Raw genomic sequence first — 14407 nt, 5'->3', positions numbered from 1 at the left:
AAATATTATTAAAGATTTTGTAAGCATATAGGGTAGTTGTACTTGGAGTCAATTGTTTTATTTGTGATGGCGAAATGAAACATGCCAAATTGTACAGGCATAAAAAAGTAATAATTTAAGTACAATCAACTTAGATGTTTAAGTCATTTCAACTTAATTTCAATATTAAAAATATTTAAAAAATATATATACAATATTTCCTCGTATTTTGATGGTTTTCTTTTAGGGTCATTAAAAACAAATATCCTCTCCTGACATCACTTTTGGCCACTACTGTAGTTTCTTAGCTTATATAATATATAGAATTATATGAATATAGATTTCAAGTCAACTGATGTGCATTCACAGCTTTGAATGTGATTTATCTAATCAGATTTTAGAACTGAAGCTTTCTGCTTTATTATACGAACAATTTACATTTCATGAAGAAAATGTAATCTGTGCTTGCCCCTCTAAAACTTGCCGTTGGCCAGCCAATATTTTCATGATTTTTTTATTATATTCGGGTGCCCCCAAGGGCGCTCTGTATGCTACCACAAGAAGAAAAAAGTCTATAATATTCTGCTATCTAGATACGGCTTAGGCCTTTCATGGGATTTGTTCACCTTTTTTATCATACATTAGCTAGACGAAAATCAGATCACTTAGAAAAGTAATAACACTCCTCCCCTCGACAAGCCGTGTGACCCAGATGGTGATATTCCAAAGTTTAATATATGGATTTGGGGTTTGTTCAAATCCCTAACCATAAGCATGCTGCATGGCCAATATCAATAGTGATTCTTTCCTTGGCAAACGCCACTAACTATTCCGTAAGCATAAGGTTGCGTTACTAATCTCAGCAGAGCGGTTTGAAATGGCTTCCTTCACTCTGCGATTAAGCTGTGCTTCATTAGAGTTTCATTGAGCAGGACAAATACTTTGGAGCTTTGCTGCTTATTTGGCATTTAGAGAAATCCATTGCAAACCTGACCTTCAACTCTCGCCGTGTCAGGCCTGTGATTCCACTTCCTGCCCAGCGGTCTGTGCCGCGTCCTTTAGTTTCCCCGTGTGAACAGTGTGTGTGAGTGTGAGCCTATGACATATTACTCGCTGACAGCTCTCTCATTCTTTTAATTGACTAGCTGGAGACGGACAAGCAGGAGGACAGAGGAAGCGATGAAAGTGCAAATCACGCCAGCGTAAGTGGGAGACGCTGTTCTCCATCTCTGACACTTTCCACATCACACCTCACACTGGCACATTCCACGAGTATGGTACACTTTGGTGTGCCATGGCTTTAAAAAAAAAAAAACATTAGAAGCAAAATTTGCACAAAAAAGAATGTTTTATGTAGTGAGACATGGATATGTTAGATAAGTATTATCTGGTATAAAAAAAATTGCCTTCTATGAAAAATAAAAATGGTGAATTTGGCTTGTCCTACCTTAGTCTTTTCGACTTCTCAATATAATATACACTACCGTTCAAATGGGTTTTTTAAATGTTCTTACAAAAAAATCTCTTATGATCATCAAGGATGCATTTTGCACAGTAAAAACAGTAATATTGTGAAATATTATTGCAATTTTAATGAATTGTTTTCTATTTTCATATGTCTTAAAATGTAATTTATTCATGTGATGCAAAGCTGAATTTTCAGCATCATTACTCGTCTCATGATCCTTTTTATTATAATTATTATCAAATGCTGAAAACAGATGTGCTGCTTAATATTTTTGTGAAAACCATGATAGATTTTTTTTGATAATAGAAAGGTCAAAAGAACTGCATTTATTTAAAACAGATATTTTCTAACATTATAAATGTCTTTACTGTCACTTTTCATTGATTTAATATATTATTGCTATTATTTATTTATTTTTTCCACTGTCCGCAAACTTTTGAACGGTATTGTATTTTCTTTTAAATTATATTTTTATTATAGATGTTATTTTTATTCTTTTTTTTTTATGTTTTTTTTGTGTTTATTTAATGTTAACAAATAAACTTGTGATAATACATGTCCTAAATGCTGCTGACAGGGTTGCAAAAACTTACAAACCCTATAGAAAATAATTCGAAAATAATAAAACTCATTTAATATTTAGATTGACCTCCTGATGTTGACGACAGAGGGTTAAACTCCTTTTACTTAACCATAACTTACTGAATTTTTTTTTTTTTGCCACCTATTCGTGGAAAGAGTCTATTATTCTTCTCTGCTCTCTCCAGCTTTTTGTTCCTTCCACTCTGTTGTTCTTTCTCTCTATATTTTCCTCTTACCCTACACCCTCTTCTGTTGTCCCATTTCCCCTCCTCCAACCCCTCGCAGAACATGACAGATCATTACAGGCCAATCGAGCGCAGGAGAACTTTATTTGTCGCGGGATAAATCACTCTGACACAACTGGGCGAAGAGATTGCAGCCCCGTCAGAGGGCTGGGGTAATGAGGGGAGGGCCAGAGAGCCTGTGTGTGACAAGAAAACAACTTTCTTTGTTGCTGTTGTTTCCTGCCATAGGAGGCGTCTGCGTCGGCTGTGGTGTCCTGCAGTCAGGAGAAGGAGAGCCTGCCGGAGAAGGGGCCGCCCAGCCCAGTCAAGTCTGAGAGAGAGGCTCTGCTCGTGGGTGAGTGTCAAGAGACGGCACAACCATCAACATAAAGCTGTTTTTCACACTTTATCTAATCAGACATAAGACAAAAAAAAAAAAAAAATCTCATTATTTCCATCATCCACAGCTATCTCTACTAGGGTGCAGGTGTTAATTGCCTGACCAAATGAGCCTCAAATGAGTCACCTCGGATGCTTTTTAATGAGGAACTTTAACATGTCATCCACAGCACAGCCAGAAAGAGTGTGTGTCTGTGAGAGAGAGAGAGAGAGACTGTGGAATGTGCCAAAATTGATGGCCAAAAGCTCTGTCTAGGTAGACAGCTCACTATATTTTGAGAAACAGCCAGAAAGGAAGAAATAATTGATTCTGGACTGTTGAATTATTAAACATGAATGCGCATCCTGAGGTGGTAATGTGGCCTCAAAGTGGAGGGGTGGTTACACCTCTGATTTAAAAAAATTAAAAAACCCAGAGTCAGTTACTCCACTTATGCTTATCACATGTACAGTTGTTTATGCCAAAAAAAAAAAAACTTTTTTCTGAGAAATGATTGCCATAATATAAGAGGAAGATACAATCCAGATTAAACCACCAGCATTATCTGCATGTGTAATTGTCTTGCCTGCACATGTTTGGCACAGTTGTCTAGGTTTTTATCTGTATTTTATTTGGCTTATTTGCCAGTCCAGTGACCGGAAAGAGTGCTGATCGTGCTGCTGTCCAGTACATTGCTCTCTAATGAAGAAAGCAGCTTCAGTAACCCCTAGTGGAGTGTTTTAGCTGTCCATGAGTTCTCCTTCAGCCTCTTTCATTCCATCAGATTCACTTTAGCTCATGCAGTTCTTGAGGAGGAGCTCCTGTCAGGACTAAGGGAGAATAGACCATGCCTGCATTCAGACATAATAAAATGTGCATTGTGATAGTGCTTGCTTGTAGCAAATCACATCTGTTTTGGAAGCCACACCATATGACCTGTTCATACAGTGGCTGCTTGCTCCCGTTCATCCACGTTTACTCACTGCATTCCTGTGCATCCGAATAAATCAGATTATTTGTGCATCCAATTGGAATCTGATCTAAATTATTGAGGAGGTATGCATGGCTTTATTTCATGCTTTCGTCACTAACGTTTAAGTTAAATGATGATGTGTCGTGAAGGCCAAGAATGGTATCCCATACTCTGAATTGTCCTCTGCATTTAACCCATCCAAGTTAGAGCGCACACATTAGGAGTAGTGAGAATTGAACATACAGTGCCCTGTTTTAACGATCTAAGCGCATGGTCTAAAGCTCACGGCACAAGTTCACTTAGGGCGCGTCCGAATCCACTTTTGCTAGTTTAACGACGGGAAAAATGGTCGGCGCGCCAGGCGCATGGTCTAAAAGGGTTGTCTCTATTCTCTTAATGAGTAATGAGTGTATTTTGGGCGTAGTGTGCAATAAACCAATCAGAGTCTCATCTCCCATTCCCTTTAAAAGCCAGTTGCGCTCGCGCCATGGCGGTTTCGCTATTTAGATAGCGGAATTTGCTAGCGGAAAGACTGAACGCGTCTCCAGAGCGCAAACGGAACTGCTTGTGCGCGAGGTAAAAGTGCGCAAGCAGACCATCTACGGATTCCACCATATCTTTATGTACACAATAATAATCTTTTACATTGTAATCCTTTTATTTTAAATATTTGGCATCTTTGTTTGCTGCTGTGTGTTTAATAAGCAGAGTGTACGCGCGTTGTGGACCCGCCTATAGGCGCACATTACTAACGCGCTCATTAAATAACAAAACAAATATTGCGCCATTGACTTTAGACCAGGTTTCAGTTGGTCAATGGCGCAGTCTATTTCTGTAGCCTCAAAAGCGCAACAATGCGCCAGAACACACCTCGTTTTCAGACCAGCACACCCATGGGTGCACAGATGGGCGCAATTGCATTTGCTATTTAAACAACGTGGCGCAGGACGTGAAAATGATAACTGCGTCGGGCTGAAACTAGCAAAAAACACCTGGCGCTGCATTGCGCATGATTCGTATGATAGGGCCCGAACACTTATTAGACTGAAGCAGCTTAGGTGCACTTGATCATTTTTAGAAAAATCATGTTAAAATGTATCAAATTGATACATCAGACTTGCTGCTTTTGAGGAACGTTTATTTGCGTTTAATAAGACATATTAGTCTCATTGATCTTCATTAAAAGCTATAATGATTTCATCTTCATCTTTTGGCTATATAAATATGCACCAAATTTGCATATTTTTGCTCAGTTTGGGCCTGTGAATAAAACTGAGCTCTGAATAAAGTCTGAGATGCATATTCTCCTATATCATACTATGTGTTCCATAAAAGCCTGATGTATCAGATATGATACGCATCTCTTTTCATTTAGATTTTTCATATGTCAGGCTTTACAGGGTTAAAACTCCCAGGCATTTCTGGGTAAGAGTGCTGTGACTGTTCTGTTCAGGGCAGTTTTCCCCTATTGACCTCTATCCATCACAGCCTCCTAATAATCCCCGTTTAATTGCCAACATCAGTCTACTCTCCCCTCCTCTGATAGCTGGTGTGTCCTGAAAAAACACATGTAAATCTAATTACTACTGTTCCAAGCCCATTTGACTTTCTTTAGTTAAACAAGGAAATGAATGGATGAAACGAAATTATCAAACAATTAATTTGTGGGTGGGAATTCTTAATTTGTGACCACAATATCTATTTTTTCTTCCAAATGTTGAGTGCAGGGCTTTGTAAATTTGACTCTTGCGCTATTTTGCCCTTATTCTAAAGTTTTGTCTGAGGAACAGACTGAAATTCAAGCCAATTTCTGCTGAAGATCTTCCTCTTCGCTGTAGCTCCACTGCAACCAATTCCTTTTGGCACCTCTGACGTCATTCCTGGTGCAAAGCATATTCACGCAACACATTGTATATATGCAAATGAGAGTTGAGAGCTGCACAAGATGGCATTTTCAGCGACTATTTCTATGATGATTTTTGTCATCACTGCTAATCTTCTCATTTTGTGTTCCTTGGAATAAAGCAAATCGCATGGGTTTGGAATGACACGAGGTTGAGTAAAAAATGGCACTGCCAGCTCAGGGTGTCTGTTTAAGCACATACAGCATTGTCTCTTCTAGCAGATATGCTTTAATTAGTGAAACATTGCATTACGTTATGAAAGGTCCATTTTCTTTCACCTTACAATGTTTGGCTTTGGATCAATGTGTGTAAATGGAAAGGTATTGTAATCCAAACACACTGCAATGAAACCATGTATAATATATAAACTATGTCCCACATCAAGACTAATGGAATATTGACTTTGCGGCACCCGTGCGCTTCTCTGCTTTGCTTCCCTGATCAGAATGCATTCAGAATAAGCAAGTTATTCTCTATCACATTGAAGCCAGAAGTGCTAATAGCAGCTGTTATTGTTGTTCCATATGTTTGAGTGTGTGAATGAAGCACTCAGCAGGCCGAAGAACAACCTTGATTACGCCAAAAAGCATCAGAACTGCAATTAAACACTCGTAATCATTTTGGAAAGTTCAAGAGGCAGAGTTAGCCGATGAGGATATCCACTTCAGGGGAAACACCTCAAGTACTTGGAATCATTTGCAAATCAGCGCTTGGAAATATCAATTGCTGATGCTCTGTTCCAAAACCAAGTGAGCTGCCTATTTAGATAGCATTTGAAGGCCTCAAAGGCATACTCTCTTTTTAATAATTATTCAGTCTTCTTAGATGTCTCATTTGGGCCAAGATCTGAGGCAGCATTGTATCCTATGCGGAGCAAGCAATGCCAAAATTCTGTGCAACTACAATAAATCAATCCAAGGTTTGAGGAAATATCAATAAATGTAATGTTTATGTAAAATAATCAGTTTTGAAATTGATTTAACAGTTTTCGCTGCTATTTGATGAAGAATATGTATATAGTTAAATCAATATATTAACAAGTACACTTCATTTATGTATATTTATTATTAAAATATTTATATCTTTTAAAATGATTTACAAATACATATCTATTTATAAATTAAACAGATATATTCATTTATGTACATATATTTCATGCTATATGTTTATTTACAACTGTATAATATATTTTTTAAATGTGATAAATTAGGGCTGTCAAAAGTAGATGTCTATTTCTGTGATTAATACTTTCTGTTTAGCGTGTTAAAATATTTAAAACGTAACTAATAAACTAATTTTCTTACTTATTGTGAAAATGAATGTGCAAAATGAACTGACAGCTTCTGATATTGACTGAAACAGGAACATCACTATATTACTATATACAACACACTATATTAAAGGCACAGCTAAATGTGACATTTATTATAATGGCTTTATTTGAAGATTGGTATAAGTTCACTTAAATTAAAAGTTGTTCTAATATTTGTTAAGCCTAATAATTTATGGTGGCGAGAGAGCTCAACACAGCAACTTAAGAAAACATCTTCATCAGTTTGACAACACGTGCTGCAAATACTCATAACCCACATACGATCTGGATGTTAAAATAAACAAAAAACTCATCGACAACACCCCTGACAAGTAGACATTGAACAATAAGCGGTCCCAGTGTATTTTCAGCATGTTTCTGTGTTGAGTATTTGCAGCACATGTATTGTCATACTGATGAAGATGTTTTCTTAATTTGCTGGTGTTTTCTTCAGTTGCAGCACGTTGAGCTCTCACTGCCACTGTAATAATTCATTTCATCCCCAGAAATAGATTTTTTTTAATAGAGACATCAGTAGCAGGACTGGTATCGGTGATATTGGCCTTCATTCATAGTGCTTAGTAAAAAATATGTCTTTAAAGCTGGCAACTTCTAAAAAGGTTTTGGAACCGATATACTGTATAGATAGATCAGTGATTCATCTTTGGCTTTGCTTCCACAGGAATCATCTCAACGTTTCTTCACGTCCATCCTTTTGGAGCCAGCATTGAATATATCTGCTCCTATTTACAGCGACTGGACACTAAGGTATGAAACACACACACACGCACCACGATTTACGGTTCATAAAATGTCACTATTCATTTTCAGTTTGGTTAATTATAATTTTAGTTGTTATTTAATTTATCTTCAGATGTTAGCCATCATTACTCAACTTATCATTAGCCATTCAATCTTACTATGATTCCCGATACTACACGTCAGCAGATACCGCACCAGAGTTTAAAGTGCCCCTATTAATGCAATAGGTTTACATGCATCCAAGATACTTTAAGTTTCTCATAATATACCTTGCAGCATCCCCTTATTTCTCAAAGAGTCTGAAGACTCTGAAGATGAACAAACAGTTCTTCGAAGATTCGAGTTCTCTTTTTTTTCGAGAGCCTGATCTGTTCTGATTGGTCAGATGACCCAGTTTGTTGGTCTACCACTCGCTGCACTTGTCGGAAACAAATGCCTATTTCCACATCTGAATTTCTGCTCCGGGTCATTCTCAGCGCTTGATACACAGCGATACGAACAGTAACGATGGTGTTGGTTTTTCATATCAATTCCAGCGCGAGTCCTCATCCTTTGGAAGCGCATGCATGTAGATTTGCAGCGCTGAAAACAGCACCTTTTCAACATGGCGACAACACAAACTAAACTCTTCCAGGCCTCACCTACAACTACAGTGTTTGAGGATCAGAGTCGAAGCTGTTCGTGGGCAGACAATGAAGACCATAGGCTGGCATTATGCGACTTTGTTACATTGTTATATTGGTATGTAACAGGACGTGAGACTGGAATTATTAACTCGTTTCAGGCAGTTCAGAATCTGTTCTTTCTTTTACGAGACAATAACTCCATTTATCATACACTTTAATCTTTAAAACTTTGCAGACCTTTTACATTCACAAACAGCCATATTACATTTGATTTTTGCTATTTTGAAAACTAAATGTATTTTATTAGCTTCGATCTTCGTAAAAGTTTTAACTGATGATTAGATTCATATGGAAAAACAAAAGAATATAATTGTTTGTTGTATATATAGAACACCTGGTTCATCATTGGATACATTTGATGAGTTTGTAGGAAACATGTTTAATTCAAATGGAAATAAGACAAATATTGTCTGTGGTGACTTTAATGTTGACCTGCTTAATCCAGGTGGACATAAGAAGACCACAGAATTTATTAATGCCTTTTATAATAGTACATTATTTCCAGTGATAGCAAAGCCAACAAGAATAACAACAGTATCAGCAACATTAATTGATAATATATTTACAAATGACATTGGTAAAATTGATGGAGGTATTTTAATGACCGATATTAGTGACCACCTGCCTGTTTTTGCATGTTTTCAAAATGTGTTTAAATCACCATCAGGTCCAACTATATATTCAAGAACAGTGAGACATAGAACACCTGAAGCAATTGAAACATTGCAAATGGAGTTAAATAAGTGTAATTGGGATGAGATTTATAGCTATGAAAATCCAAATGAAGCCTATGGTATTTTTTTAGAGAGATTACTAGAAATCTATAACAAATGCTGCCCATTCAAAACGATAGTATATAAGTGTAATATGCAGAAACCGTGGTTTACTAAAGGAATTATAAAATCCTGCAAGAAGAAAAATGTACTATACAGGAAATTTATACATTCCAGAACACAAGATGCTGAAAGCAAATATAAAACATATAAGAATAAACTAGTTAATATAATTAGAAATAGTAAGAAAGATTACTACACAAAATTGTTGACACAACATTCAGGGAACATGGAAGGTACTTAATGATTTAATACATAAAAAACACAGCAATACGGATAGTGTTAATTACTTTAATAAAGACAACTACACAATACGTAGTACGGAGGAAATTTCGTAAATATAGGCTATAATTTAGCAAAGAAAATTGTACCCATTCCAAACAATGGAATGGAAATTGGGGTTACATATGAAAGTCCAAATTCATTCTTTTTAAACCCAACCAATAAAGATGAAATATTGAAAATAGTGAAAGACTGCAAGAATAAAAAGTCAATTGATAATGATGGGTTTGATATGTTTATGGTTAAAAATATTATCGAAAATATTATTTATCCATTTACATATATTTGTAATCAATCCTTTAAAACTGGTATATTCCCAAATCAAATGAAAGTATCAAAAGTTCTCCCATTGTACAAAGGTGGTGACAAACATTTGTTTTGTAACTATCGACCTATTTCTCTGTCGTCACAATTTTCAAAAATATTAGAGAAATTATTTGTTAAAAGATTAGATAGCTATGTTGACGTGAACAATATAATGAATGAATATCAGTTTGGTTTCAGAGCTCATAGGTCAACAACAATGGCAGTTGTTAAAATGGTAGAAAATATATCACAATCAGTAGATAAAAAATTACATACAATCGGAGTTTTTTTAGATTTACAGAAAGCTTTTGATACTATCGATCACAGAGTATTATTACATAAACTGGAAAAATATGGATTTAGGGGAAATGTACATTCTTGGTTAGAAAATTATTTAACAGATCGTTTTCAATTATGTTAATTTAAATGGAGTTGCCTCCTGTTTACAGAGAATTAATTGTGGGGTTCCGCAAGGATCCGTTTTGGGCCCCAAGTTATTTTTGTTATATATAAACGATATTTGTAAAGTATCGGATGTTTTTAATTTCATTCTCTTCGCGGATGATACAACAATTTATTGTTCTGGCCCAAATCTTATAGAGCTTGTGTTGGTGGTAGAGAGAGAACTATATAAATTAAAGAATTGGTTTGATTTGAATAAATTGTCACTAAATTTAAATAAAACGAAATTTATGGTATTTAGTAATAAAGAGAAAAATAATGAGATCAGGATCACTATTAACGAAAATGAAATAGAAAGAGTAAATCATATAAAATTTCTGGGAGTTATTATTGATTGTAAAATGACATGGAAACCGCATATTTTAAACGTTCAAAAGAAAGTATCAAAAATGATTGCAATTTTGTATAAGTTGCAATATATTTTGAACAAAAATGCATTATATTTACTTTATAGTTCACTTGTCACACCATACCTAACGTATGGTATCGAAATATGGGGAAATACATATAAAACTAGAACCAATCCAATTTTCCTATTACAAAAGAAGGTTATCAGATTAATTAATTATGCACCTTACAATTCACCAAGTAATTCACTGTTTATTCAATCAAAAATTTTGAAGTTTTATGACTTAGTCGATTTGTACACGGCAAAGTTTATTTACCAAGTTAGACATAATAAAATTCCTAAAAGCTTGCAAATATTGTTTACCCAGCGAGAAAGTAATTATAATCTCAGAGGACTATGTATATTTAATCAACCACAAGTACATTCTACATTAAGAGAACACTGTTTATCAAATAAAGGAGTTAAATTATGGAATAGTTGCTGTAATGAGTTAAAACAAGCCACGTCTCTTTTTCAGTTTAAAAATATTTATAAGAGAATAACAATGGAAAAATATTCAATAGAATGAAAATTAATTAAATAGGCTTGCTTCTGGTGTGGACAATGGTTCATTAACGTGTTAATTTTATGAACAAGATGTTGTCATTAATGTGCTGCATTTATGATTCTAAAGTTAAGGGCAGGCACAATAAGCTTTAGCTTCTGCCTGCACCTGGTCATTTATTGTGTTTTAGGTTTCGAATGATTTGTTTGAATAATCTGTAAATGACCAAACCGAAATAAATGAAATGAAATGAAAATGAAATGATTACAACCTTGACAAACACACACACAGGCTACTCACTCTGGCTGAATGTATTTACAGCACCTGCACACACACACACACACACACACACACACACACACAGACTAAAAGCATGTATGGCGGTTTGCTTACCATTCTAATGTTCTGCTGAGTAAACAGCCCTTGAGCGGACAGAAAGTGCTCAGGGTGTACGCACAGCTCTCACACACACAGCGGGACCACACACACATATTTCCTCTGTGTGTGTGTGTGTGTGTGTGTGTGTGTGTCTGTGTTTTCATCTTCCGGTTCTCAAATACAGTCCTCAAGCTTTTCCTGCCAAAATGTTTAATGCCGAAATAAAGCACTCATCTTTCTATAGCGCAGTGTTGATTACCCTTTATTTCCCTTCATCTCTCTGGCTTTATCTCTCTCTCTCTCACTCTCGCTCTTCTTTTGCTGTCACACAGTGACTAATTTACACTTACAGATGGAGGGTGAAAATGAGGCTCTATATCTTTTCAGTTTTGAGTTGAAGCCCCCCGGCTGTCAGTGCCCACGCTCTCTCTCTCTCTCCGCAGCGCACACATGCCTTCATATCTTCAACAACACTCTCGCTTGTTTTCACTAAAAACAATGCACTCCAGTGGGAGGGTTTAATTGATAAACCGCCATTCACGTCGCCCCGCTTGGCACTCAATAAGCCGGAGCAAGTGGGTTTCGCGATCCTGTGAAGAACACAATTCTCGTCGCATGTGAGTTCTGAGATTCATGTTGCGCTTGTATACAGTGGGGTCCAAAAATCTGAGACCACATCAAAAATCTGGCAGACAAATGTAAAATGAAATATTTAAGATTCTGCACTATTTCTAGGTCGATGATCCAGCAAGTACATTTGTAACATTGATAATTTGGCTCTGTACAGATCCAGGCCAAATCTCCTTACTCTCAATAAAGGTCAAGATGATATTAGAATGATTCTTAAATGAACATCAGGTTTTACACACTTGTGGGTTACACTTTATTTTAAGGTGTCTGTTACAGTGTAATTATACATTTAGGTACTACATGTACTTACAATAGGATTAGGGTTTGATTTAGGGTTAGTTGCATGTAATTATGCATAATTTATAGTTATTACTACATTAACTACGTGTAACGTGTATCAAGGACACTGTACTGTAAAATAAATTTAAGATAAATTGTGGAGTTCAAACCAAAAATACTCTGAAATGAGTCATTAATTTGTCATTCAGTTTGTAAAGCCAATACAGTATAACGTAATTTGTAAAGTATTAAAGGACAATTTGAAGTTAAGCTCAAGCTAGTCTCAGCCTCAAACATCACTCCCACGGACCGTTGGCTGAGCGTCTGATCAGGGTCGGCGCCAGGACATACGGAACGAGGGGGCCTCGTTGTGTCACTGGGGGGGCATACCTCTCCCACCCTCAATAATACACCCACTTTTAATTAAAACAACAACAACCTCTATAAATCCATGATTGCTTGAATGATCAAGCACGTTAGGTGTTTTAGACGAATACAGATTATGAATAAAGAGTAGAAGTTGACTGAAAAAAAAATACTTAACGAGCTGCTAGTGACGTAATTTATTTAATCGCCTGTCGCAAGTGAAAATGCAAAGTTGCAAAGCTGATTTTATTCTAGTAAAACTAAATTAATTTACAAATATATATATATATATATATATATATATATATATATATATTTTTTTTTTAAATAGGCCTATATATATCGTCGCTGTCGGGCGGAATCCTCGTATCTCTCAGGAAATTAAAAAAACGGCATATTTTTTGAGTTATTAAACATTGTATCGTTAAAGTTGGTACCTTATATTGCTATCCTATACTGTTGTGTACCAACATTAACACAACATTTCCCCAAAATCATGTTTAATCGATATGAGTGATGCATGCAATACCAAAATACTAGGCTGTCTAAAATAGGCGGAAATTAATCTGCATGCAAACAAAGTCAGCGGTCGCGTTGAGCCTTTTGACAAGAGAAAAGGCTTCAGTAGTTAACCAAAGCTAACGACTTCCTAAACTCCATTTGAAAGGTTTAAGGTTTATCATAGTTTAACACAGATAAAATCAGAGTTAAGGCTTGCTTTACGTGTTGCTCGACGAGGACTTCTTAATCGTTGTGACTTTTCAATCCTGAGGAGACAAAATGCCGCAAGCCTCCCGCCCGCCGCGGAGTGAGGAAGAGGTGGAGTTATGAGGATTCTCAGACAGTTAAGTGTCCAATGGAGTTAAAAGATTTGCTCTCAAGCTATTTTCAACACTTTAGATTGGTTAATAATTTGTAAAAATAACAGTACCACGTGGGGACTGACCAATAGCATAGATTTGTGAAAAAATATGAAATTGACCAAATTTGGACATTCGAGGTTTCCACCCGACAGGCGAATTATATGTCAGGAATAAGAGGGCACAGTGGAACCGTCACCATGCCTGTTGCTGAGTCTCAACGGATGAAATCGCGCTCCGAGGCATGGTGGTGTGCTGACCAGAGGTGAGGGGGCACAGTAACCTAGGTGGCCGGGCCAGGCCCCCTGGGGCCCCCTCGTGGCGCCGACCCTGCGTCTGATGCATAAGGCAGACAAAATTGGAAACAGTCGTCGTCTGTTTGGTTGAATTCTACAGGATCCTGAAAACAAACCCCTTCATGGAGGACAGGCGTTGTTTATATCTGTGACAATAAGTTAATAACTAATGATCTTTGCAACGGAAGTGAATCAATCAATCAAAACTAACTTAAGCTGGACAATAAAGCTGCTGTAAAGCCAAAACAATCTCTGTTACCGTAATTTCCTATTATCACTGTAAAGCTGCTTTGAAACAATCTATATTGTTAAAAGCGCTATGTAAATGAAGGTGAGTTTACTTGACAGTGAACGCTTATCAGGATCAACTAAAAGCTGGATTCTCAAAAGTATGTGAAGTTCGCGGGCACCATTGCCGCAGTAAATGAATCTTGAATGAATACTGTAATTTATTTAAATTTTCACACCCCTACACAAAACGAACTGCGTTTGTTTGCTTTTGAAACGTTTACAGATTGGAAATGGCCCATTCACTTCCATTGTAAGTGCACCA

General features: G+C 36.5%; 1 protein-coding gene across 8 annotated transcripts in view; it reads left to right on the top strand.

The window, feature by feature from the left end:
• The window catches only part of enox2 (ecto-NOX disulfide-thiol exchanger 2), a 260770-nt gene that overhangs the window by 244990 nt on the left and 1373 nt on the right, over nt 1-14407 (top strand). For all 8 annotated transcript variants that reach the window (XM_084429442.1, XM_084429439.1, XM_084429438.1 and 5 more), the window contains 3 exons: nt 1125-1181; nt 2503-2608; nt 7504-7589. In XM_084429442.1, the coding sequence (XP_084285568.1) occupies nt 1125-1181; nt 2503-2608; nt 7504-7589 (249 nt within the window). The remainder of the gene's footprint in view (nt 1-1124; nt 1182-2502; nt 2609-7503; nt 7590-14407) is intronic.

Source organism: Rutilus rutilus (assembly GCF_951802725.1).
Source record: "Rutilus rutilus genome assembly, chromosome: 14".
NCBI lineage: Eukaryota > Metazoa > Chordata > Actinopteri > Cypriniformes > Leuciscidae > Rutilus > Rutilus rutilus.
Note: the sequence above shows the minus strand (reverse complement) of the source record. Positions and strands in the feature narration are given on the sequence as shown.